This window comes from Aspergillus flavus, chromosome 3 (genome assembly GCF_009017415.1).
Source record: "Aspergillus flavus chromosome 3, complete sequence".
NCBI lineage: Eukaryota > Fungi > Ascomycota > Eurotiomycetes > Eurotiales > Aspergillaceae > Aspergillus > Aspergillus flavus.
In genome coordinates, this window is record NC_092407.1 from 2,462,843 (window position 1) to 2,485,186 (window position 22,344).

The 22,344-nt window shown below is 48.1% G+C and overlaps 7 protein-coding genes across 7 annotated transcripts; 3 read left to right on the forward strand and 4 right to left on the reverse strand.

The window, feature by feature from the left end:
- Window positions 1–166: 166 nt before the first annotated feature.
- Window positions 167–6,389, forward strand: F9C07_2150982 (fucose permease). The gene is made up of 6 exons (XM_041290940.2): window positions 167–639; window positions 750–881; window positions 930–1,398; window positions 1,462–2,701; window positions 2,755–4,226; window positions 4,314–6,389. Exons 1-5 carry the CDS (start codon window positions 496–498, stop codon window positions 3,455–3,457), a joined length of 2,688 nt encoding a protein of 895 aa, XP_041144665.1. The 5' UTR covers window positions 167–495; the 3' UTR covers window positions 3,458–4,226; window positions 4,314–6,389.
- On the reverse strand, window positions 3,969–6,203 carry F9C07_2201867 (Zn(II)2Cys6 transcription factor; the record flags this gene model as incomplete). The annotated part of the gene is made up of 4 exons (XM_041290955.2): window positions 3,969–4,227; window positions 4,315–5,075; window positions 5,183–5,738; window positions 6,184–6,203. 4 exons carry the CDS (start codon window positions 6,201–6,203, stop codon window positions 3,969–3,971), a joined length of 1,596 nt encoding a protein of 531 aa, XP_041144666.2.
- F9C07_2151012 (uncharacterized protein) lies at window positions 6,230–8,473 on the reverse strand. Its single transcript, XM_041290957.2, has 6 exons — window positions 8,187–8,473; window positions 7,944–8,114; window positions 7,729–7,881; window positions 7,571–7,651; window positions 7,047–7,497; window positions 6,230–6,976 (listed from the first exon to the last, which is right to left on the reverse strand). Exons 1-6 carry the CDS (start codon window positions 8,271–8,273, stop codon window positions 6,645–6,647), a joined length of 1,275 nt encoding a protein of 424 aa, XP_041144668.1. The 5' UTR covers window positions 8,274–8,473; the 3' UTR covers window positions 6,230–6,644.
- An 821-nt stretch (window positions 8,474–9,294) lies between these two features.
- On the forward strand, window positions 9,295–10,518 carry F9C07_5065 (putative nitrosoguanidine resistance protein SNG1; the record flags this gene model as incomplete). The annotated part of the gene is made up of 1 exon (XM_041285346.1): window positions 9,295–10,518. The coding sequence occupies one exon, from the start codon at window positions 9,295–9,297 to the stop codon at window positions 10,516–10,518; it is 1,224 nt and encodes a 407-aa protein (XP_041144669.1).
- A 666-nt stretch (window positions 10,519–11,184) lies between these two features.
- F9C07_5066 (putative Glutamate/Leucine/Phenylalanine/Valine dehydrogenase) lies at window positions 11,185–12,630 on the reverse strand (the record flags this gene model as incomplete). The annotated part of the gene is made up of 2 exons (XM_041290958.1): window positions 11,185–12,515; window positions 12,585–12,630. The coding sequence occupies 2 exons, from the start codon at window positions 12,628–12,630 to the stop codon at window positions 11,185–11,187; spliced, it is 1,377 nt and encodes a 458-aa protein (XP_041144670.1).
- Window positions 12,631–14,848: 2,218 nt separating this feature from the next.
- F9C07_5067 (dehydrogenase with different specificitie) lies at window positions 14,849–15,850 on the reverse strand (the record flags this gene model as incomplete). Its single annotated transcript, XM_041285350.1, has 1 exon — window positions 14,849–15,850. One exon carries the CDS (start codon window positions 15,848–15,850, stop codon window positions 14,849–14,851), a length of 1,002 nt encoding a protein of 333 aa, XP_041144671.1.
- Window positions 15,851–16,619: 769 nt separating this feature from the next.
- F9C07_5068 (hydrolase of the alpha/beta superfamily) lies at window positions 16,620–17,540 on the forward strand (the record flags this gene model as incomplete). Its single annotated transcript, XM_041285347.1, has 1 exon — window positions 16,620–17,540. The coding sequence occupies one exon, from the start codon at window positions 16,620–16,622 to the stop codon at window positions 17,538–17,540; it is 921 nt and encodes a 306-aa protein (XP_041144672.1).
- Window positions 17,541–22,344: the final 4,804 nt, after the last annotated feature.

Sequence of the window (22,344 nt, forward strand, 5' to 3'; positions counted from 1 at the left end):
CGAACCACACAATTTCTTTTCTCCGCTTTCTCCTCATCGTCAACATTTTTCCTCCTTCTCTGACGTTTTGGCTCCCTGCAAGTTCCCATTGTCTTACGACTGCTCGGTAGACCCTTCTTTTGGCGGATTTCTTCGGCGAAATCGATCTTTATTATTATTGTCAAGATCAATAACCGTTCATCCAGTCTTTCTAGCCTCCTCCTTCGCCCCTCCAACAGCTTCCGAGTCTGCGTGTCACACTCACACACACACACACACACACACACACACATTCTACTCGGTCAGTTTATCGTCATCGGGGATGTCGTCGTCCTTCCTTCGATCCTTCCGCATTCGGTGACCATGGAGCCGTTTCACTCTCGAGAATCAACGCTTACATCTCTATCGGATTCTCTCGCGATAAGTTTTGAATGGTCGTGAGCGCTCCTGGGTTGTTACTCTGCGATCTCCGAAGTTCACACGAGACTACGTGAGCTGTGGTCGCGGTCGCCCACCATGGAAGACCGCAGGCCGGAAGTACTGGTCGTGTCCATTGTCTTCTTCGTCATCGCCTCTGTCTTTGTGGCACTGCGCTTCGTCTCACGGGTTTTCATCGTTAAGAAAGTCGGACTACATGACTATTTGATGTTGTTGGCATGGGTATGTCTGGTGTCTCGCCCGTCGGTTGCATACGAATGTTGGGGTTCGAGCGTCGTCGCGTGGGGGAAAAGAATAGTTGAACGGTGAAAGCAATGGCTGACGTTGCACAGGTCATCGATTTTGGCTTCTCATTCTCCCTATTTTATGCCACGAGAAAAGGCCTGGGCCTCCATGATAACGACATAGCTCTTAGTGACCGGTACAGCCTCAATCGAGCCAATTATGCATTCACTGTGCTATATGTGAGTTGTCAGCTCAGGTCCGGTGGGCTCCGATTGCTGATTCAATAGAACCCCGCGTTGATGGCCGTCAAAACCTCCATCCTCGTCTTCTACCTCACTCTAACCCAAGGGGAAAGGGTTTTCCGTTGCGCAAACTATGTGACTCTATTCGTCGTGAATGCTGCCGGATTGGCCCTCACACTGGTCAACGTCTTTCAATGTCGTCCCGTTGGAGCGGCCTTTTCCTATCCCCTGGCCCCGAATGCACACTGTACCGATATCCTCACTCTATACCTCTCCTCCTCTCCGGTGAACATCATTACCGATCTAGCCATTCTCTTCTTGCCAAACCCCATCTTAACTCAAATGCGTCTTCCGCGGAAACAGAAGATCATTCTTGTCATCACCTTTAGCTTTGGTTTCTTCGTCGCAGTAGTTGATGTTATCCGCATTGCCTACCTTCAAAATGCAGCTACATCGCGCCAAATCTTGCTCAGAGAGATTCACCTGCAGGATGCAAGCGGCGACGACTTGAATTGTATGTGTGACATGGCTGTATCCCCCAACCCAATTTTTTTACGTCCCATGCTGACCTGATAAGGGTATGCTTCTCTTTCGTTCATGTGGTCAGTGGTCGAGGTCAATGTGTCGGTTATGTGTGCCTGTGTGCCAAGTCTCAAGCCTTTAGTAGCGCGAATCGTCCCAAAGATGATTCGGGACACGGACGATAGCACGACTGTGCCAGATGCGCCTACGGTTGGCCCCTTGGATATTCCGGATATCCCAGATATTGCTGAACCCGCACCCCTTCCAACTGTCCCAGGTCCCAACATGCGACGACGTTCGCAGTCTGCTAACCATAGTAAGTCCTCTCCGTCAGGCAGTGGTAGCAGTGCTAGTCAGAGAGAGGCGAACGGTCCAATAGATATGAGGGAGTTCTTGATGGCCAGTGACCCACCTCAAGATGCGGAAGCGAATACAACCATCACCACTACCTCATACCTGCCTAGCATCACCTTCTTCGACTTTGTCAACATGAAGAAACCAGCGAATATGCTGAAGCTCAGTAATAAGGAATCCATTGCGCCGATCTCCCTAACCACGATCTTGTTTTTCTTGTGGGGGTTCGCTTACGGGTTGCTGGATATTCTCAACGCACAATTTCAGGATATTGTTCGATTAGATTCCTGGCGATCCTTGGGCCTGAACGCTGTTTACTTTGGGGGGTATTTCATAGGTCCACCGCTGGTGGGCCGCACGGTGCTGAAACATTGGGGGTTCAAGTCGACTTTCATCACAGGACTGTGTATTTACGCTTGCGGCACTTTGATATTTTGGCCCTCGGCTGTCCTGACTTCGTACTCTGCCTTTATCGTCTCTAACTTCATTGTCGGCTTTGGATTAGCAGTATTGGAAACCGCAGCCAACCCATTCATAGCGCTGTGTGGGCCCCTAGAGAATTCGGAGATTCGATTGAATATCTCGCAGGGTGTCCAAGCGGTAGGAAGCGTTGTTTCACCGCTTTTAGCGAAAAAGGTCCTTTTCAAAAAAGTGACCGATGTTTCTTCTCTGGTTGACGTTCAATGGACTTATCTTGGCATTGCATTATTTGACGTGCTTCTGGCTGTGGCTTTCTATTACCTACCAATCCCAGAGGCGTCAGATGAAGATCTTCAGGAGCTAGCGAACCGGCGTCGAAGCGACAACATGACCCAGGTCGCCGGAATTCCTGTGGTCTGGTTAACCCTAGGACTGGGGGTGTTTTCACAATTTTTCTACGTCGCCGGACAGGAAATAATTTCGCAAAGTTTCACCATGTTCGTCGAAGATGTCTATCCCAGGTAAGTTGGTGAATTACTTCGATAATCCTGGACGTTCACTTATCGAGATACAGTTCTCGCCTTAGCTCCTTTGATTATTTGACCATCGCTCATTCTATCTTTGCGGTTGGTCGTTTCCTTGCCGCCTTTCTGCAATGGTTCTTGAAGCCACGATGGATTTTACTTATATCGTACATTGGAATGATAGTTTTCTCCATACTATGCATGAAAACGACGGGAGTTGCGGCGGTTGCCATGGGTCTCATGGTCTACCTTTTTGAAAGTGGTGCATTCAGCATCATATTTGCCATCTCTCTCCGCGGCGCAGGCCAACATACAAAGACCGCTGCAACCCTTCTGACGACGGCGATCAGCGGAGGTGCCTGCTTTCCGTTCGCACAATATGCAGCCAGCCTCGCTGGGGGCATGTCATTCTCATATAGTGTCCTCGTTGCTGTCTTCTGCGCTGGTGCCATCTTTCCCATATACTTGAACCTAGTGCCTGCTGCAAAGAAGCAGGTTGACCCAGTACCAAACGAACACCTCCGCCGCCCACGTCGCCACCGCCCGAAACCCAATATTGTCCAGCGGGAGAAGGAAAACCCTTCTATAGGTGGGGTTTATTCACGACGGCGAAGCGTTCTGTCGGACCTACTACCCGCGGTTACCCTTTCTGACCAATCCTCATCTCAGCCCGACTTGGCTAATAATGGGCATCCTCGTTCAGCAGCGCACGGCGGCCTTCAACATGACTTGGCCCCTTGGCCCGAATCGTAATGCTTATGTCGCTTTCGACTGTATTTTTTCTTTGAGATGCTTCTTCTTATATGATACCCTATTTCGCGATAATACAATTTAATTGACTGTTACGGTCTGCTCTTGTTATCTTGGCACAGCGAGGCGTTGAGGGCAAAATGTTTAGGTATACTTATACAGGATACCTCTTGGGCTGGACCAATGCGCTGTACGCATGTATTGGTTAGTTGGACCGAGACCTGGAGTAATACTTCGATAGCTGTATATGCCCAAAGTCTTTGAGTGACGTTATTGATCCCTCTATCAATTGAGGGCCCGACAGATGAATTGTATAGCATATAGAGGAATCATCAATGGACGGGATAAGAAGTCTCGTGTATATATCTGAGTTACATGACCCTAGGACTTTGAGGATGAGAATCGAGAGGTAATATATCCAAGACCATCACACATTAGATCGTAAGATATCGCAAAGCGCTCCTCATGTAGCCAGCGCTCACCCAGACCATTATCGAGACGCTTCAAACACGAATTAGGATGGACCAGATTCTTTGGTTGCTTGGTGAACCGCCTGCTGGGCAAGATCTCGAAGACTAAAGATAAATCCGGTGATAGCTTGCAAATGGGCGGCTTTGTCAGCTCGAGAAATTTGTCTCAGGAAGACCCGTTCAGTCGTGTGCTCTGCTACTGCCAGGAGTTGCGTATCACTTGCTGCGCTCTCGGCACGTGGATTTTCCAGCAAGTTGCAGAAAATCGTGAGCATCGCTGACATGGGATAGAAAAGGAGAGTCCTAGAGGGCCAATGGGAGGTTAGAAGAACGCTGTGTGTACTTGGTATAATAAGGACGAAAGCCAAGCTTTACACGTAGGTCTCTTACCAAAAGCTCCCTACGCTCACAAGGGACTCAGAGTAATTCAAAAATAGTAAAAGGGACCGACTAGCTTCCACGGAGAGAGTCAGACTCAAGCGAAGTCCGTCCATCATTCCTGCCGGCGTGGAAGACAAACGCCACGCTTCGCATCGACTTCCGGCGAGGTGAATTATATTAACGCAGAAGTAGTAGTTTAAATGCGTCAGCACAAGATACATGGTGTCCACTCGCTGGTCTTCGGAGTTCTCTTTTGCGAATGATAGTTTGGGTCTCAGATTTGAGGGCATTGACATTCTCCAGAGTTCTAACTCTTCGTCTAGCTCCCGAATTGATCGGATGACTTCAGCGTCGTTTTTCTGTAGTCCACGATGGGAGTAGAGAGCGGTGTAAATTTGAGACTTGATCATGCTGAGCCGTAGATCGATGGGAAACAGAAGGCCGCGCGCATTTCCCATCGAGGAATATCTCATCCCGGAGTGCAGTTTCTCAGTATAACCGGGTGGTAGTTGGAGATCGCAGTCTTCATCCCTGAGGCAGTGGCTCTGCCCAGTACGCAACGAAAAATCCTTGTCAAGGGCGTAGCAGAGCCAGAAAAGGCCGCGAAGGTGTTTCCTAGTCTCCTTGTCTCTGGAGCCGCCGACGGCAGGTTCCGGCACCGCGCATGGATCTCTCATTGTGTGAGCTCCCAAAGCAATAATGAAACGTGATGCGATCGAATTATAATTTGTTGCTGTTTGCAATTCACCGGTGAGTATCCCTAGTATTGACTGGGGATCGATCAGAAATGAATGAATTAGCGCAGGTTCCCAGCCTGAAGGTTGATGCTCCTTGTATGTGGAGAATTGAAAAAGCACAATGGAATGGATGGCAGTACCAGTAGAAGAGCCGTTTGTAATGCATCCAAGTTGAGTGGTTCTTGAAGTAAAGCTGACAAAAGGGCCTGGGCCTTCATGACATACTCGTCTCGAGGAATAGGAGGTGGTTTGGGGGCTGTACAACGAGTGGCAAGATGATCTAAACTAGAAACCAATGCCAGGAAAGCGAATATGCATGCTCTTGAACTAGGGCAATGGGTTTTCTTATTGTGTCCAGGCAGCATATAGGCTGCACGTATCGTCTGGGAGAAGAGTGATGAATTGATGACAGGAAAGATTGTGTGAATGGCCGATGATGTATATACGTCCAGGTACCGCTTCAGTACTGTCCGTGCGGGAAGCCCAGAAGGTGTTGACGCGACCTCATGGACGTCATCTAAGTCAGGGGATACATAGGATAGGGGTGGCTTCTCCCATGGAGCATGACAAAGATTTGGAAGAGGGATAACGGTTCCGGTCCTTGATTCAATCCAGCGAAGACCCTCAGGGAGGAGATTCGGTACCCCTATCTGAGGAGCAATATTTCCAATCTTCCAACCGGCAAAGTGAATGATCCTGGGAGATGGCAGTAACGGATATGCTTGCTCTAAGTGGACAGGCTGTTTTTCAGGTGGTCTTTCTTCATCAGCAAGTAAGTAGGCGATCCAAAGTATGAAAGGATAAGACGAAAATGTAAAAGGTGATGGGCGAAAGTACAAACCTATCGCTCCAGCTTTTGCTCTGCGTTCATCGATGCGTCGAATGCGATCGATCAAACTGTTTCTTTGCCTACTATGAAGGATAAGTTTCAAACTTGGTCATAGACAATTTTCTCGGAGATCGAAGCAGGGTCTATTTATACCTGCTATCCTGACGTCGTCTCTTCGAACGCAAATCTGATGAATACGTGCAGTTCATGTCATGATGGAGGCACCAATTACATTGGGAACCAACGCGGTCACATTTGATCTGATCCAAGGCAGTTGTAAATCCCAGTAGTATATAGTGTGAATGGATGTACCTTTCGTTTGTAGCACGCATCACAGGCCGTTACCTTTCTGGGAACTGGGTCGTTAGGCATATCGATCGAAATTACTTGGCTCTAATACAGGCTGACTGTTATTTGACTTATCACTGAGCCAATGGTCAAGAAATTGAAACAAAAAAAAAAAAACAAAACAATACTAAAGGCTTTCTTTACCCCTTAGTTAAGGGCGCATTAATCACCTAATGACCTGCAATGTAGGTTAGTTAGTTAACTAACTAGTTAGTTCTTTGATACAGAGCCGCTTAGCTAATCAACCCCGAGTAACGTGACCGTTGTAAGGAATGAAAATAATTGTAAGACATCTACAGAGCATGTTGCTTCACTTCCTCTCTTCTTGCTTTCTTATCAATTATACGAGTATCCCCGGCACAATGCCTCTACATGGAAGTTAACCCACCAGCGTTGCAGTCAAATATATTCATTCCATATAAAGCTCAATTCTCGTAGAAACGCGGGCCGTTCTGTCTATCCCTGGCTTCCTGTACCAGTCGATGTGCCTCCCCAATTGGATCTGACGGCCAAGTGAAGGCGAACATATCCTTAGGGACCTCCGCGTCGGCCACGTAGGAGCGGAGCTCTTCCAACATCTCCGCCCGTCGCTCATCGTGGGTTTTGGACATCAGCATCACGGTCACCGCGTGCTTATACCGGATTTTGTTGTACAATTCCAGACGCTGCGGGATCTGCTCTATGGTCATATCCTCTGTCATCACTCCACCAAGCGCCACCGCATCTTCGAATGCTTGAGCAGCGCCTTGTCCTTGGTCTGCGGCGCACCCGATTAGCATGTAAGATGGAACAAATGGAAAGAGAATGCAGGGTTGCAAGAGACATACGAGGTAGCATGGGATGCGCGGCATCTCCGATTAAAGCCAACTTGCCTCTCACGAACGTGGGAGCTGGACTGCGCGAAGCCAGGCTCCACAGCTTCACATCTTCGGCAAGACGACACATCTCCTGAAGCTCTTCGCTAAAGTCCTGATAGGTCTCCATCAACTGGCTCAAGCTGCCCCCATCAAGCCACGATGAATCCCTGGCGTTCGTCTCTTTGCCGGCAGGGTGAATGCCTGCCACGTTCAGCAACTGACCACTCCGGCAGGGATAAACCACGATGCGTCGGTCATGCGCCGCGAAGGCATGCACGCCATCAATGCCCGTCTTTGCCATAAGCGCAGCAGTTAGTGGATTGGCCTGTATCTTTTCCATGGGCACCAAGAAACGAAAGCAGTTTTGACCGGTGCTCTGGCGTCCTTTGTTTTCGCCGATGATAGCCTGAACGGTGCGGGACTGGCAGCATTGGATAACTTGAGTAAATATACAGCTAGGTTATGTAAAACGTGATGCTTGAAGGACAACCCACATGGATACCGTCAGCCCCTACAACTAGGTCAGCGAGGTATTTGGTACCATCTTCGAGGACTACTTCGCCGGCCTCTGCATCCTGTGAGTGGAAAATGTGAGATCAGTGAACGCCTTCAGTAGTACAATCAGGGCCATAACGGGCGCACAATGACATACCACCGATAATACACGCGAAGAGAGGCGGAGGTTGATTTTGCGACCATTAACCTCCTTGGTGGCTGCGGTGCGCAGGGCGTTATGCAGGTCAACTCGATGGGTCAACAACCATTCATCTGTTGTATTTAGGGCCATCTGGCGCTCTTTTGTCACCTAGCCTTCCTGTTAATCCACGGCTACGCCAGTGAAGAACAAGTACACTAGCAGCAACTCACAACTGGCGTCCACACAAGATTCCCTGAGGCATCCCACACTTGTAATTTGTTGCAGTGGACGGGATGTAAACTTTCTAAATCACATCCCCAGGCCTTGAGAATTCGGGTGGCATTGGGCGCCACATGGATAGCAGCCCCAACTTCGTTTAGAAAACCCGATTGCTCAATAACCTATGAATAGGATCAGCCAACTCTACTTTCCAAGACAGCACAGGATACACAGCAAGAAAGGGATCGTCAAACCTGAACTTCATGGCCTGCACGGCTCAACGAAATTGCAGCACCCAGGCCGGCGAGACCGGCGCCAACAACGACTACTTTGATGGGCATATTGAGCACAATAAAAGGGCCAAGAAAAGATAGGAGGTCTAAAGAAATGGATTCATCCGAGAGAATATTCTCGGGAATTTCAGCATCTTATGAACGAACCTCGGGCGCATTATATATTCTCTCGGAAGTGATAAGGACCAGGTATACAGCATGAAATTCTTCTCCACTGCGATCGATGGGCAGTGATCATCATCTGAGGGTGGGGTTTCTCATTTTGATTTTTACGTTGTATTGCCCATGACTAAATCTAACAGGGATATGGACACGTTATGGCTGGAAGCTATGAGCAGGGCAGGGGACATATATTTTACTCCAGAGTATGTCCTGATACTCCGTTCTTCTTTCTGCTAACTGAAAACATGACCACAAATAGATAATATGAATAAACAAAGCATTGAAACGTCCTAATTCCAACCACAGCTTCTTGTCTTCTCTGATGAAGATTTACGATCGTCGTAACCAGCAACTGTGGACTTGATACAGTACACTTCCGGCTCCTTGCTCGAAGTCGGATTACCGGCAGAGAACGGGACCTTTTCTTGTCGCTAGTAGCTTCACTAACGAGGTGATCTTTAGGTTGGTGCCCCATTAACGTGCAGTCCGATTATCGAATACTGTCCGCTTAGCTAATCGGGCATGGAGGTTGCCCTAAGAAAATCATCCCCTGTTGCTTTAATACAGTGGGTCCAATGGCACTCAGGGCCTGGGATCATGCTTGGGGTGAAAAGGAAAACTTATTAAGACGCAAATCAGGATATAATCTACAGCTCGGTGAATCATCCGCTCGGATGTCGGACATCGGATTATCGATGGCAAATCCATGGGCTATATCAGGGGAAATTCCTCCATGCATTCCCCCGGCCCTAGTTGGTGCTTTTCTTTCGTTTTTCTTCTCTGATAACAATCCCATTGTATCTTAAGAAGTTGATTCTAGATTGCTCAACTTCTTGCTTCTGTTTGACGGGAGAACCAATACCATCATCAATCATTCCGGCAACATCTCAATCCTCCAGCTACCGACATGCAGCTGCCAAAACCATTTCTCGGTGCGCTTGGGAGGGCGTTTATTACTCTCCAGCTGCTGTTTCTCGCGAACATGTGCTATCTGTATGGTACCGCCTATCATGACTCCCTTCGATACAGCACTATGAAGCTTTTGTTTGTGGATTACGATCAGGACGTGATTGGCCAGTCCGTCATGACAGCGTACGACCAAATGAAAGGCCCGTCATTTCCAACCGTCCAGCGACATCCCATAACCGAATACCCCACGGAGCAGGATGTGCGAAATGCCGTTTGCAAAGGTTATTACTGGGGTGCCATATATTCCAAAGCAAATGCTTCCGCCCGCCTAGCCACGGCACTTTCTTCCCCAGAAGCTGCTAGGGTGTACAATAACTCCCAAGCATTGACTTATATCTGGAATGGGGCCAAATACTCCGCCTATGCCCAAAGCGTGTATTCGATGCTGGTTCAGCTCGTCCAGGGTACAGGCGGTGTTTATGATCAAATGAATGGGACTACGATTTTATCAACCGCCAATATTTCCGACCCATACATCGCCAAAACTGTGCTTGACCCTATCTCAAGCTCTTCAATTGATCTCCAGCCTATGGCTCAAGGAGTCCGTTTTTACTATAACACTGTCTCCATGGTCATGCCCATTCTGCAACAATTCTTTTTTCTCATGGCGCTCAACGGTATCTCTGCGCAGTTTAAGATCTTCTCCAGCCTCTCGCTAAAACAGAATATGGTTCTCCGGCTGATTATCTCCATTTGTTATACATTCATCGCCTCCCTCTGTATGAGTGGCTACATCTGGGCATTCCGGGAAGATTGGAACGCCACGTCCGATCAATTTGGATTGACATGGATGGCAATCTGGCTAGTCATGCACCTAAACTTCCTGATCATCGACGCCGCCACAGCATTCATTCCGATGCAGTTCATGTCCTTCTTCATGTTAACCTGGATCATCCTCAATGTCTCAAGTAGTATCGGCCCTTTTGAACTCTCCCCCGGGTTCTACCGGTTGGGCTATGTTTTCCCTGCCCACGAGCTCTATGAGATCCTACTTCAGATTTGGACCGATGGTTGTAACCCGCACTTGTACCGAGCCCTACCCATTCTATGGTCTGAGTGGATTGTTGCTCTGGGCCTTTCTTTACTTGGGATGAGAAAGCGCACTAAGCCAGTGACGCCTGTGCAGGTGACGAGTCAAGCTGTGAAGGAGGATATGGCCTGATTGATCCACGTTCTCTTCATTCAATCTTGTCTTTTTTTTCCTTTTTCTTCTTTTTTTATCCCCTCCGGTTCTAATGCATTGTTATAGAGAAGCTATGTATGCCTTTGTTCGTGCCCAGTTAGGACAAATACAGATGCACCGGAAAAGTCTAGTTGCCTTAATCGAATCGTGTAATTTTGCTCGCTTGATGTACGAAATGTGTTGTCCAATGTATATGCACCAACCACACTTACATTTATAAGATATTTAATCCTGTTTGATTGACATTGAGAAAATTGTCAAGTAAATCGGGGTACTCTGGTTAATGAAAAAGAGTCATTTGTACAAAGTGTAGGTGTAGTTTAGTACCATTCTCCAGTCAGATTACTTTATGGGGCAGACTACAAAACCAAACAATTATGATACTTTTGGCACGAGAATTGGAAGGATAAATTTTGAGTTTAAATAATATTTTTTCATTCATAAATCATGATTATGTGCAAGGCATCAAACCATGTCTAAAGTCATAATGATAAAAAATAAAAGGCAAGCAAGAACACCGGCGCCTCTATCAACCAATCGCGCTTAAACAGGCAAAAGAACCAAAAGGATCATCATCATAAATAAGAGGTATCAATGGGAGTGTGAATCAAAGAAGGGGACTTAGGAAAAACATTCGCAGAATGTTTACCACCAGTCACCCTGGTCCTTCATGGCAGCAGCAACCTTGGTGAAACCAGCAATGTTGCTACCGGTGACAAGCGAAGGAAGGACGCCCTCAGCAGGAGTAGCGTACTCGATAGCAGTCTCGAGACCGTTCTTGAAGCAGTCCTCCATGATACCCTTGAGGCGAGCATCGACCTCCTCGGAGGTCCAGTTGATGCGAGCAGAGTTCTGGGCCATCTCGAGACCGGAGACGGCGACACCACCGGCGTTGGCGGCCTTACCGGGGGCGTACCAGATAGCGGAAGCACCCTTGTTGGCCTCACGGTGGGCCTCGAAGATGTCGATGGCGTCCTGAGTGGAACCCATGTTGGAACCTTCGGCGATGAACTTGCAGCCAGCGTCGATGAGGGCCTGGGCTTCCTCGCCGGAAACTTCGTTCTGGGTAGCAGAGGGGAGAGCGATGTCGACCTTGCCGACGTGGGTCCAGGGACGGGCACCGGGGATGTACTTGAACTTGGAAGCGAAAGCCTCAGTGCTGGCAATCTCGGAGATCTGCTTGCGGTCGACCTTGATCTGGGCGATGGTGTTGATCTCCTCGGGGGTGAAGCTACCCTCACCGTTGACGATCAGGGCGCCCTTGCTGTCGGAGAGGGAGACGACGGAACCGCCAAGCTCGATGACCTTGAGAGCGGCGTACTGGGCGACGTTACCGGAACCAGAGATGGCGACGCGCTTGCCGGCGAAGGACTCCTTGCCGTCGGTAGCGTGCTTGATCATGTGCTCCACGTAGTAGACAACACCGTAGCCAGTGGCCTCGGGACGGATCAGAGAACCACCCCAGCTGCCACCCTTACCGGTGAGGACACCCTCCCACTGGTTGCGGATCTTGCGGTACTGGCCGAAAAGGAAACCGACCTCACGGCCGGTGACACCGATATCACCAGCAGGAACATCAGTGTCGGCACCGATGTGCTTGCAGAGCTCGGTCATGAAAGCAACACAGAAGCGGCGGATTTCGTTGTCGGACTTGCCCTTGGGGTCGAAGTCAGAACCACCCTTACCACCACCCATGTTCAGACCGGTGAGAGCATTCTTGAAGATCTGCTCGAAACCCAAGAACTTGAGGATAGAAAGGTTGACGGAGGGGTGGAAACGAAGACCACCCTTGTAGGGACCGAGAGCGGAGTTGAACTGAACACGGAAACCACGGTTCACCTGAACCTGGTGGTTGTCATCCTCCCAGACGACACGGAACTGGATGACACGCTCGGGGACGGAGACAACGGCGAGAGCCTTGCGGTACTCAGGGTTCTTCTGGAAGAGAGTGGAGTTCTCAAGGGTAGAGGCGAGCTCTGGAAAATTTTGTTAGACACAATCCGACAAAGACCTCTCAATGAGAGAGGAGATTTCAGAATACATACCCTTGTAGGCCTGCTCGAACTCGGGCTCAATGGGAAGGTTGGACATCTTGAATTTGATTTGGGTCTCTTATTGAGAAAATGTGTGAAGGTGAAGGTGAGAGGCTTATCAGGTATCGATAAGCAGCCGGTGGCAAAAAGTGTCAATTGACTGGAGTCAAAGACGAGTTAAGGATATTTAAGAATGAGAGAGGGAGAGAGGTGTCTGGAGCAGTGAAGAAGAAAAAGAGAAGAGATTGAGGCGAGAAGGGAAGGGAATTTATGTCCGGACAGATGTCAGCGGAGAGCGGCGAGCACTTGAGCCGGAGTCGGACGAGAAAGAGGGTGGGAATGGCCGACGGGGGAGGACAGTAGGAGTGGAGGGGCCATTCGAGTCGATGATTCGTTGAATGAATTAAGGTAGAGACTAGGCGGCTAAGCGGAAGGCCGGCACCACTGCGCTGGTTAACGTCCGAACTTCGGGTGTGTTATTCGATACTTTATGGTCATCACAATCTGCCCGTTATCTATCGGCGGAAACCCGCCCCCCGCCAGTCCGCTTTTGGTTCCGGGAAATCCTCGTGGCTCGAAATTTTTAGATGATCCATTTATGGAACGATATCGGAAGAAGAGTCGGGCATCAATACTGTGTAGCATACTCAGTGTACATTCCTATTCTATTCCCCTGGGATCGTTAACATCTGGAATCCTCATGGTTGTATCTCAATCGGTACATTGTACTGTATCATGAAATGATCATTGCCAAGACCGGCAAACCCTCCAGTCGCGATCCAAAGTGCCGGCTCACGTGTGTCCCGCTAATCCTCATTCGAGCGGCGTCCCTGGAGGCCCCACAGGCTCCTCCCATCGAATCTCTTATCTGATCATTTTACTCACTAACTACTCCGTACCTTATCAGTAAATACTAACCGGTTGCAGTATCTGACCACATTTACCTACTAACTTCCTCCCCCCCCTCAACGCTCAGACCAATCGGTCGGGAGTGCATGGACTACAAACCGCTCCCTCCTCTTTTGATATGCATAGACATTTCTCCGAAAAAAGTATGAATAGGGATTTCCTCTCGCTAAAGGCGGGACGTGCTACACCGCACGCTCCAATTTAGTTTAACGTGGGGTGAGGGTCAGGCGACCCTCTAACCCCGTCCAACAAAGACGGGGATTTATTCACGGCAAAGGGATACCTGTCAATCTGTCTACGGAATAATTATGAAAGCAGGTTGTGTTGTCAACAGGTGTCCTGCTTTGCCCGACTGCACTTCTCTCGGCACGGAGCGCCGCCCTCCGCCTCCATACCGGATACGGAAATCCGAGTCGGGTTCGACCAATACAACTTCAGGGTTACAACGCTGGCCGATTCAAAAGAAGGCCACTTTGCACTGTAGCCAAATCCCACGGAATAATTGTTAATTAGGGGGCCAGGATATACTGGAAGCACATTATTTATGAGACTACAATGTATAGTTCTGCCCACGAGCTCACACTGTATTCAATGGACTCCGTTGAAGACTCGGTTCGAACAGCATGTTGGAATTTCCTTGTTCTTCGTCTAAAACAACCATCTATACAGTACACCGAAAAAGTCTTTAGGTGCAAACGGCATCGTGTTTGGTTATAATGCGGAGTAACTGGCGGGGCCCCGTCCTGACTCTATGATTCATGAGTATACGTCTCCCTCGCATATCATTTCATATTCAGTAATATCATTACCTCATGTCTACCCCGGGCTTGATAAGACACTAGCGCGCCGTACATACATTCATGATTCATCCCCGAAGGCGACTCAAAAGTTTCAAACGAGGCTGTGTCCCCACACCTGCCCTCTTAGTGGAAGATCATCAGCCAAGCTCTCGGCTAATGCATCTCAGTTATGGTTTGGGGGAGCGATCAGGAATGCTGAATCCACGAATAGATTTGCTGGCAATAGAGTATTATGCGAAGTCTATCCGTCATAAATAAGTCCTGATAACCGCTCCGATAACGGCGTCCTCTCCACCCCCTCTTTGATATCTGTCCTGTTGTTTACTACAACACTACGTACAGGATTTATGTGTGACCATCTCAGCACAGTGATACAGCTCGCCTCACTACATTGTCAGGCTTTTTTTCATTGGTCGCTTTCGCATTGCTTGTTACTAGAATTTCCGTGCTAAACCTTTGTTTTCTCTTGACACACAAAATTCATTAATTAATCGCCAACTGACTACCCATATCGCAGCATCATCTGTACAGAAGCGATAACCAGGTCTAATGAATCACAGCATACGTCTACTCGTCCTTTAACTCAAGTAATTCCAAGGTTTTCGCCCAAAGTTTTGCTTCACCATCCGGGTTGTACGCCCACGTAGCATATCCTGGCCCATGTCGTTTAGTCGGGTCAGCAGGTGATGCGATTTGACAGTTATCCAGATATTTGCCTCCGGTGCCTTCTAGATCCCTCGCCACGGCACCCCAGACGCTTGTCGCGGCTCCCTGTTCCGGACTCTTCCAGTACTTCTTGAGCCAGTCATCGGCGTCCCATACCGATTTCTGTTCATCCGAGACATGACGAAGGAGCTCGGTAGCGATCGCACCAGGGTGCAGACTAAATGCATGAAGGCCCTGTGAGCCATAGCGCCTCTCGATCTCATTAGCCGTCCAGATATTTGCTGTTTTGCTTTGACCATAAGCTTTCCACGGTTCATATTCGCCTTCTAAGGTGATGTTATCGAAATGAACCGACGAAACCCGATGAGCGCTGGAAGCTACCACGACCAATCGGGACTGGAAACTAAAGGTTGACGAAGAGAGAAACTGTGGCTTGAGCAGGTAGAAGAGCAGGAAATGGGCCAAATGATTTGTGCCAAACTGCGTTTCGAACCCATCGGCTGTTCGGCCTTCAGGACATGCCATCACGCCGGCATCTTCAATCAGGATGTTCAAAGTACTCTCTTTAGATTTGAACTCTTCTGCACATGCGCGGACGGATGCCAAGGAATTCAAATCCAAGTGGAGAAGATGGACTCGCGGACTATCGACGAGGTCGCCCAATGCGGTCTTGGCCTTTCCTAGATCCCGGGCCGTCAGGTATAGCGTTGCTCCCGTGTGGAAGAGGGCCTTGGCGGTCTCGATACCAAGTCCGGAGGAACAACCTGTGATCATGATCACCTTGTCGGTGAGATCGTTGACTCGGTTTTCATCCTGGACGATTTGTAATGCGGTTGGTCGTGCATCGCCGGGTCCTCCGAGGGACTCGTGGGCTTTGGCATATCTTGATTGTGTAGAGGACATTGTTGAATATAAACTTTGGAAGTGAAGTCAGGTGCTTCTTATGTTGCGTTGACTAGCAGAGAAGGTAAACTGGCCATCTATCCTAGCAACACGAGCTAAATTTATATGACAATACTTCTCTTATAGAATAGCAACCAAGACCCAAGTTGTACTGACTAAAATGCCATCATTACTTACGATAACGCCGATGCATAATGTGGAGCTTTCGGGAATACAGCTTATACACAGTTCCGTCAGCGACAAATATCATTTGATTATGAATTCTTATTAACTACTTGCTATTCTATCCTATTCCCTTTGCACATACCATATGTCCGCTCAAACTCCGGAGTGGGTGTAATCCCTCATCAGGAGATAATCAACCTTTTAATTCCTTCGGCCGACGGCATGCCGATCATCTCAAAATTTCGGCCGAAGACAAGTGTATCGGACTAAAAAGACGCTAAATCAGATTCCAACTCTATTCCTAGGACTCAGCGAGCCAATGACAAGGACCAGGTACCCCTAAGAATAATTCCGTCGCCCGAAATGGTTTACGTTCCGCCGAAATACTTCGGACTTTGGATATGTCATGATTGTAGTTGTTAGGTTTCATCGTTCATGTGTTTCGATCTGAACGAAGTTTTATAAATACCCCAAACACGACGTACGAAGGAATTCTCATTCAACTGCAGCTTCATCGTTATCAATCTCACTTCAATCTGAACTCCTTGTCCGGAGACTAATTCCAAGTCAATTCTATCCGACTCAATAGCCGATCTCCAACACCATGTCTTCCCCCACGCAGGTCCTCTTCCCATCCTTTCACCTGAAAATTTGCGGTGACCTCTACGCACCAGCAGATGGCTCTCCAGACCGTAAAGGCGCTGCCGTGGTGGTCAGCCACCCGATGACCGGTGTGAAAGAGCAAACCTCGACCGACTACGCCAAAGCCCTGGCTAAGGCCGGCTTCTACGCCCTCACCTTCGACGCCGGCTACCAGGGCGAAAGCACCGGTGAGCCCCGCGGCCTCGAAGACCCCCACCAGCGCGTCGAAGACATCAAGGCAGCCGTCAGCTACCTGACAACACTGAAGGATCAGGTGGACGCATCGCGGATCGGAGTACTGGGAATTTGCGCTTCGGGCGGCTACGCATCCTACGCTGCTCAGTCGGACGCTCGCATCCGTGCTCTGGCCACCGTCAGTGCTGCCTGCGTCGGTCGCATGACACGCAACGGAGGCGTGCATGAACACAACAAGGAGAATGCCCAAGCTATCACCGGTGCCCTTCAGTTTGCCGGTCACTGGCGGACCAACGTCGCCAGCGGTGCTCCCAGCGAGGCTCCCGCCATGTTCAATGCGGCGGATGTGCCGGACGATGCGGATCCATTCTTCAAGGACGCTGCTGCGTACTATGGAACGGACAGGGGAAAGCATGAGCGCTCGACTCAGAAGGTGCCCCCCGTTAGCTACGATCTTATGATTCCCTATGACTCGTTCAACTTCCAGCACCTCATCGCGCCTAGACCGCTATTGATGATCGCCGGTAGTGAGGCGCAGACGCTTCACTACAGTAAGACGGCAGTGGAAGCTGCGAAGGAGCCTAAGGAGTTGTTCGTTGTGAAGGGCAAGAACCATTTCGACCTTTATGATGATTTGAACGAGTCTGGTCCCAAGCTGGTTGATTTCTTTGGAAAGAACCTTCAATAAACTTACAAACTGAGATGGATTGCGCGTTCAATTGTTGGATATGGTTCCATTAACTTGTAAATAGTCAACTAAGAATGAAAAGATTAGCCTGCATCGCAATACGATTAATAACATAGAATAGGTGGTGCCAAAGAGAACCCATGTACTCTTCTCTTCTGAAGCTCAGGCGTCCAAGAAGCACAACGGTATCACTATAGAGGTGATTTAAAGTCCTATCAGTGATCACAGTGCATCGATCGCCATATCTGCAGTGTTGCTGCAGATTGGGACGGCGATGATCGAGTAAAACATGTCTTAGACGAAAGCACGGTTTGAAATGACGGATGTGCCTTAGACCCTCAACGACATCCCCCCGGCTGGTGCAAGGGCATAGTAAGTACTTTGGGAGAAACAAGGCATTTCAACTTAGAACATACGAGTACCCAAGACAACGATCACGGTCGCGGTAAAGTAACAAGGCATTAAAGCCAAACACGTTTTAATGAGGAAAATTATATAGGGGAAAACTCACCAACAGCATACCTGTACAGCCTTTGTTGTAACGGCAGATGCCTAGCTTCAGCATGCCCGTGACTTTCCCGCACTCTCGACAGTCCCATCACGACGACATGGATGCGCTGTATCCGTATCTGATTTGCCGCACTAAAGGGGTATAGAATTCCCCATAGGTTTCAGCGCGCAGTGATAGCCCTTGCATACTGCGGTAGGGCCATCGCCGAGACCCGCGACGCTATTTGTCTGCAAGCGGCGAACCATTTCAAGGTATCGTCACTTTAATCCTGGTGGGACTATTGTCATGTGGCGTACTTCGGCCGAAGGAAGGATCGGCCTGAGGGCTGATCGGTGAGGCTGTTGAGTTTAGGCACCCATTGCGATGCTTTGTTTGGTGGTGGGGGAAGGTGACAATGATCGGCCACTATGGTAATTCTTCTCCATAATGAAAAAGAAAAATGAACTAAGGAAAGAGAGAAAAAAGTTGAAATGGGGATAGGATGATCACTAGTCTGCCGGAGGTGAGACTCGTACTCATACTGAGTTATATTCTTGCCTGGTATTTGTTTTTAAGGAATAATTAGGTTTCGTGGCTACGATTGGAAATGACAGACATTCGACGCCAAGATATCTGAGCAAGATCACCATCATTGATCTGCAGATTTCCACATGGTCAGAATAAAAAAGAAAGTCTTGGTGACCAAGGACCTCAAAGAGAGTGGGTCTTCAAATGACCTTCTGACACGGAACTATTCTCAGGGCCGATGACTTCAACCGGTCACTGGCGATACAAGCTCCCAGGAAACCTATGTTCCCGGCTCAGAGTAAGCTGAGAACTACGAGTTTTATTGTTGCTGTGTTTTTTGATTGGTTCTCCGCTAAGAACAGCAGAGATGCACGAGAGGACGAGAAAGAATCAGGGATCGTCAGGGCCTAGGTGTCAATGACGATATAGGTCAGGTCAGGTAACGTGCTGTCGCACTCTTCGTAGTGTTTCAGAAGAGACATACGTCGCCCAAACACATGGTTAGGACAAATTTTCCGTAAAAAAAGAAAAGAAAGGAAAGGAGCGAATCTGGAAAGGGACGGGAAAGAAACTGTTCTTCAAAGGCCGAGGCCGGGATTCAACTAGACTAATAATGACAGCCTTGCCAATGCTGGTTAGTCTACTTAAAATGTATCCACACTTGTCGTTGACATAACTATAATTCAAGGAAAAAGAGAGACATTCACCATTGCAAGGACTCCATACCGTTGTGGGTATGTGTGTGTGACCTAGAAGAGATGATCAGATCTGGACTATTGACTTGACACCTCCTATTCCTTGACCTATACCGGCTGGATTCGGCCAGGAAATTAAAACCTGATGGCCAATTTGAAATAGGCCATATGCCCAATCATCCGTATAATGTCAAGCGCATCCCGAGTTCTCCACTTGGACTTTACTTAGTGCTCACTCATTTGGTATTCCTTGCTTTGAGTTCCGTATAGGATCTTGGACTTCCTGATGCCCAATCGCAACCCTTACCAAAGTTATTCACTGACATTCTCATAAGGCTCGGCTTGCACTGTACTTGTTCCTAATTGAGGTCCCTGCATTAACAGTGGAGTCATGTTCGGGAGAGAGAATAATACGTCATTGGAGCTACCCCACAGCTCAAGACGAGAAACTCGACCGGTATATTGATTCGGGAACAGTATGTTCTTTGGACCAAGCAAAGCAGGATTCTGCATCAGAAATTGTTTCACCGCCTGAAAAGTCGGCAGTTTTTACTATCCAGGTAAAAAGATGCGAGGCATTCGCAATCTGAAAGTACTAATACTCGAGAGGTTCATCCGAGACAAGGAGACAACAAAGGGAGCAAGCATTGACCTGCAAAGTGTTTATTCTTTACCCAATTAGGCTTTGTGGCAAATTGTGGCTAATGCCCTCTAGTGGCAATGGTGCATACTTCCCGAGTCGTATGCACACTCTCACAGACTCACAAATACAGTCTACGTACGTCTACCCCGCCACAGTGGCGATATTTGTGAGGCTGAGCGCTGATCGTTGTGGCTTCCACGGCATCCGAAGATAGGAAGGGTGTCTTGATATTGACTCAATATTGAGTGTTCACATAGTTGAAACTAGCACCTTGCTTAACCGCACTATATCTTGTGATATCTTCATAGTTGCTAGGCATCAACTTCTCGATTAGTCCGCTAGCCTGTAGGAGGTGTGTACGTATACTAGTATACAGATCGTCTTCGTATGTACCAGCATGTAATTTTGCAATTAGCATACAATGATATACACAATGCTCAATCTATCGAAATCAATATAGTTCCTACCTACCTACATCCTTCCCAATTGGACAACCTTTGTTCCAAGACCGCCTAATCCCTCACCTTGAAAGGAGAATAGCCCCGTCTGTAGTGTGGCAAACTTCATCCAGTACCCCTTACGACTGTCAGTCCACCAATTAAGCTACACTGAATAGTACGCATGGGTCTCGTAAACGTGCATTTGCACCTTATGTGAGTGAATTCCTGGAAATACCTTCGGGATCATCCCTCAGCGTTAAGTTATTAGGATGTGCCGCTCTTATCCTGCATATGATGGGGCTATAGGACTTGGCGTTTATAGCGCAAAGCACTGGTCCATCGATCTTATACTTGACCTAGTAACCTTGTTTTGAGATCATTTCTCGAGATAGATCAAAGAACATATTCTTTGTGAGCATGTTATTAGGAAAAGAATCAAGAGCGGGGTATAAAATTAAAAATAGAAATCAAACACTCCCTTTGAGACACTCGACTTCCCTCCAGTACTGAACTGACACAGCCAACGGTGATCTCGCCTACTACAGCACACCGCTATGCAGTATAGTCACCGCATCAACAGAAGTGCTCAGCTATAGACCTCAACACCCATGATAATTGGTCTCGAAGACGCTGTTGGGAAATTGTTGGCACTTGAATCTTCCATTCATATCAAGACACAACAGTCCCGGCGGAGATCAACCTAAGGGACCATGGTCAAGGGTGCAGAACACGGGCGGGATACATCAATTATGTCTGCATCACATTCCACAACCACCGTTGTATCTATCAGATTCTGCCAGGGGTTTAATATATTCCCTATTTGCATAAAAAATATGCCGTCTCAAGAGCACGTCACGGTAGTGGCAACTCGCTTGTTGCTGCTCACCGCTCATCCTTCCATTCTCTACAACATCACTGGATGTATACAATGCATGCTTATGCAGTGATGGTGCCAATTCACGTCAGCTTCTGCCTCGAGCGGAATGTCTGGAGCCAACCCTTGATTTTCTGAATCGCCATTGCTTTTACTAGGAACGTATGTGCTTGTGTGATCCTCAATGACTGGACAGGAGATAGTAATGACTGGGAGGTAAAATTGACTAGATGTCAGCCATGACACCGTCCATCCTATCCAGCAACGGTATTCGCAGACTAATGCAGTAGACACATGATATTGCAGGATGTGTGGATCTGACTAAAGCCCAAAATCTCCCGTCCACATCACGATGTGGCAAATTCCCCTGGACCCCAGCCGTTCAGCCGATATCATATGCGAAGTTTTGATTAAGAATTGAGTTTAATAGAAAGAAACAAAGAATGAGACAAAGAAAACCCTTTTCCGATATCGTTTCAGCTTCTTACTTTACCTATTATCATCATAAGCAATTTGGTGTCAGAAACTTGCGGCTGAATCATGGGAACATTACCTAGAAATTTTTCCCTACGTTACATTACAATACCGACTAGGTAAATACATACATACCCATGTACTGTGCACACCTGGGCAGGAATTACCTCAATGTATGACTTTACGGAGTATACTGTACATACATGCCTGCAGTGCACAACGTGAGATTCTGTGAGGTCAGGGTGTTGCTGCTGAGTCTACTTGTGGTATTTAACCTTGCGTGGTGAATAGCACTGACATCTTTACATTGAGTAAGTTGAGCCACAGTTTACCCTACCTATACAATTACCAAAGCATTCAAACTTGCTATATTGCTGTAGATGTCCAGCGTCACCTGAACCATAAGGACAGAGTAGTAGTCTAGACGTACAGATGCAGATGTGAGTGTCACCAGTTAGATTAACATCCTGCCCCAGTCACAAGCCTATCCCTAGTGACATATAGAATTTTTGTTCTCGTTGCTTGGATAATTATCAGGTTACAACCTGGAATACTGTGTGACAACCCTAAAGTAAAAATAGAATTAGAAAAAAAAAAAAAAAAAAAAAAAAGGAAAAAGGAAAAGAAAAGAGGGAGAGATGGTTCGTACTGGCTCTTTCT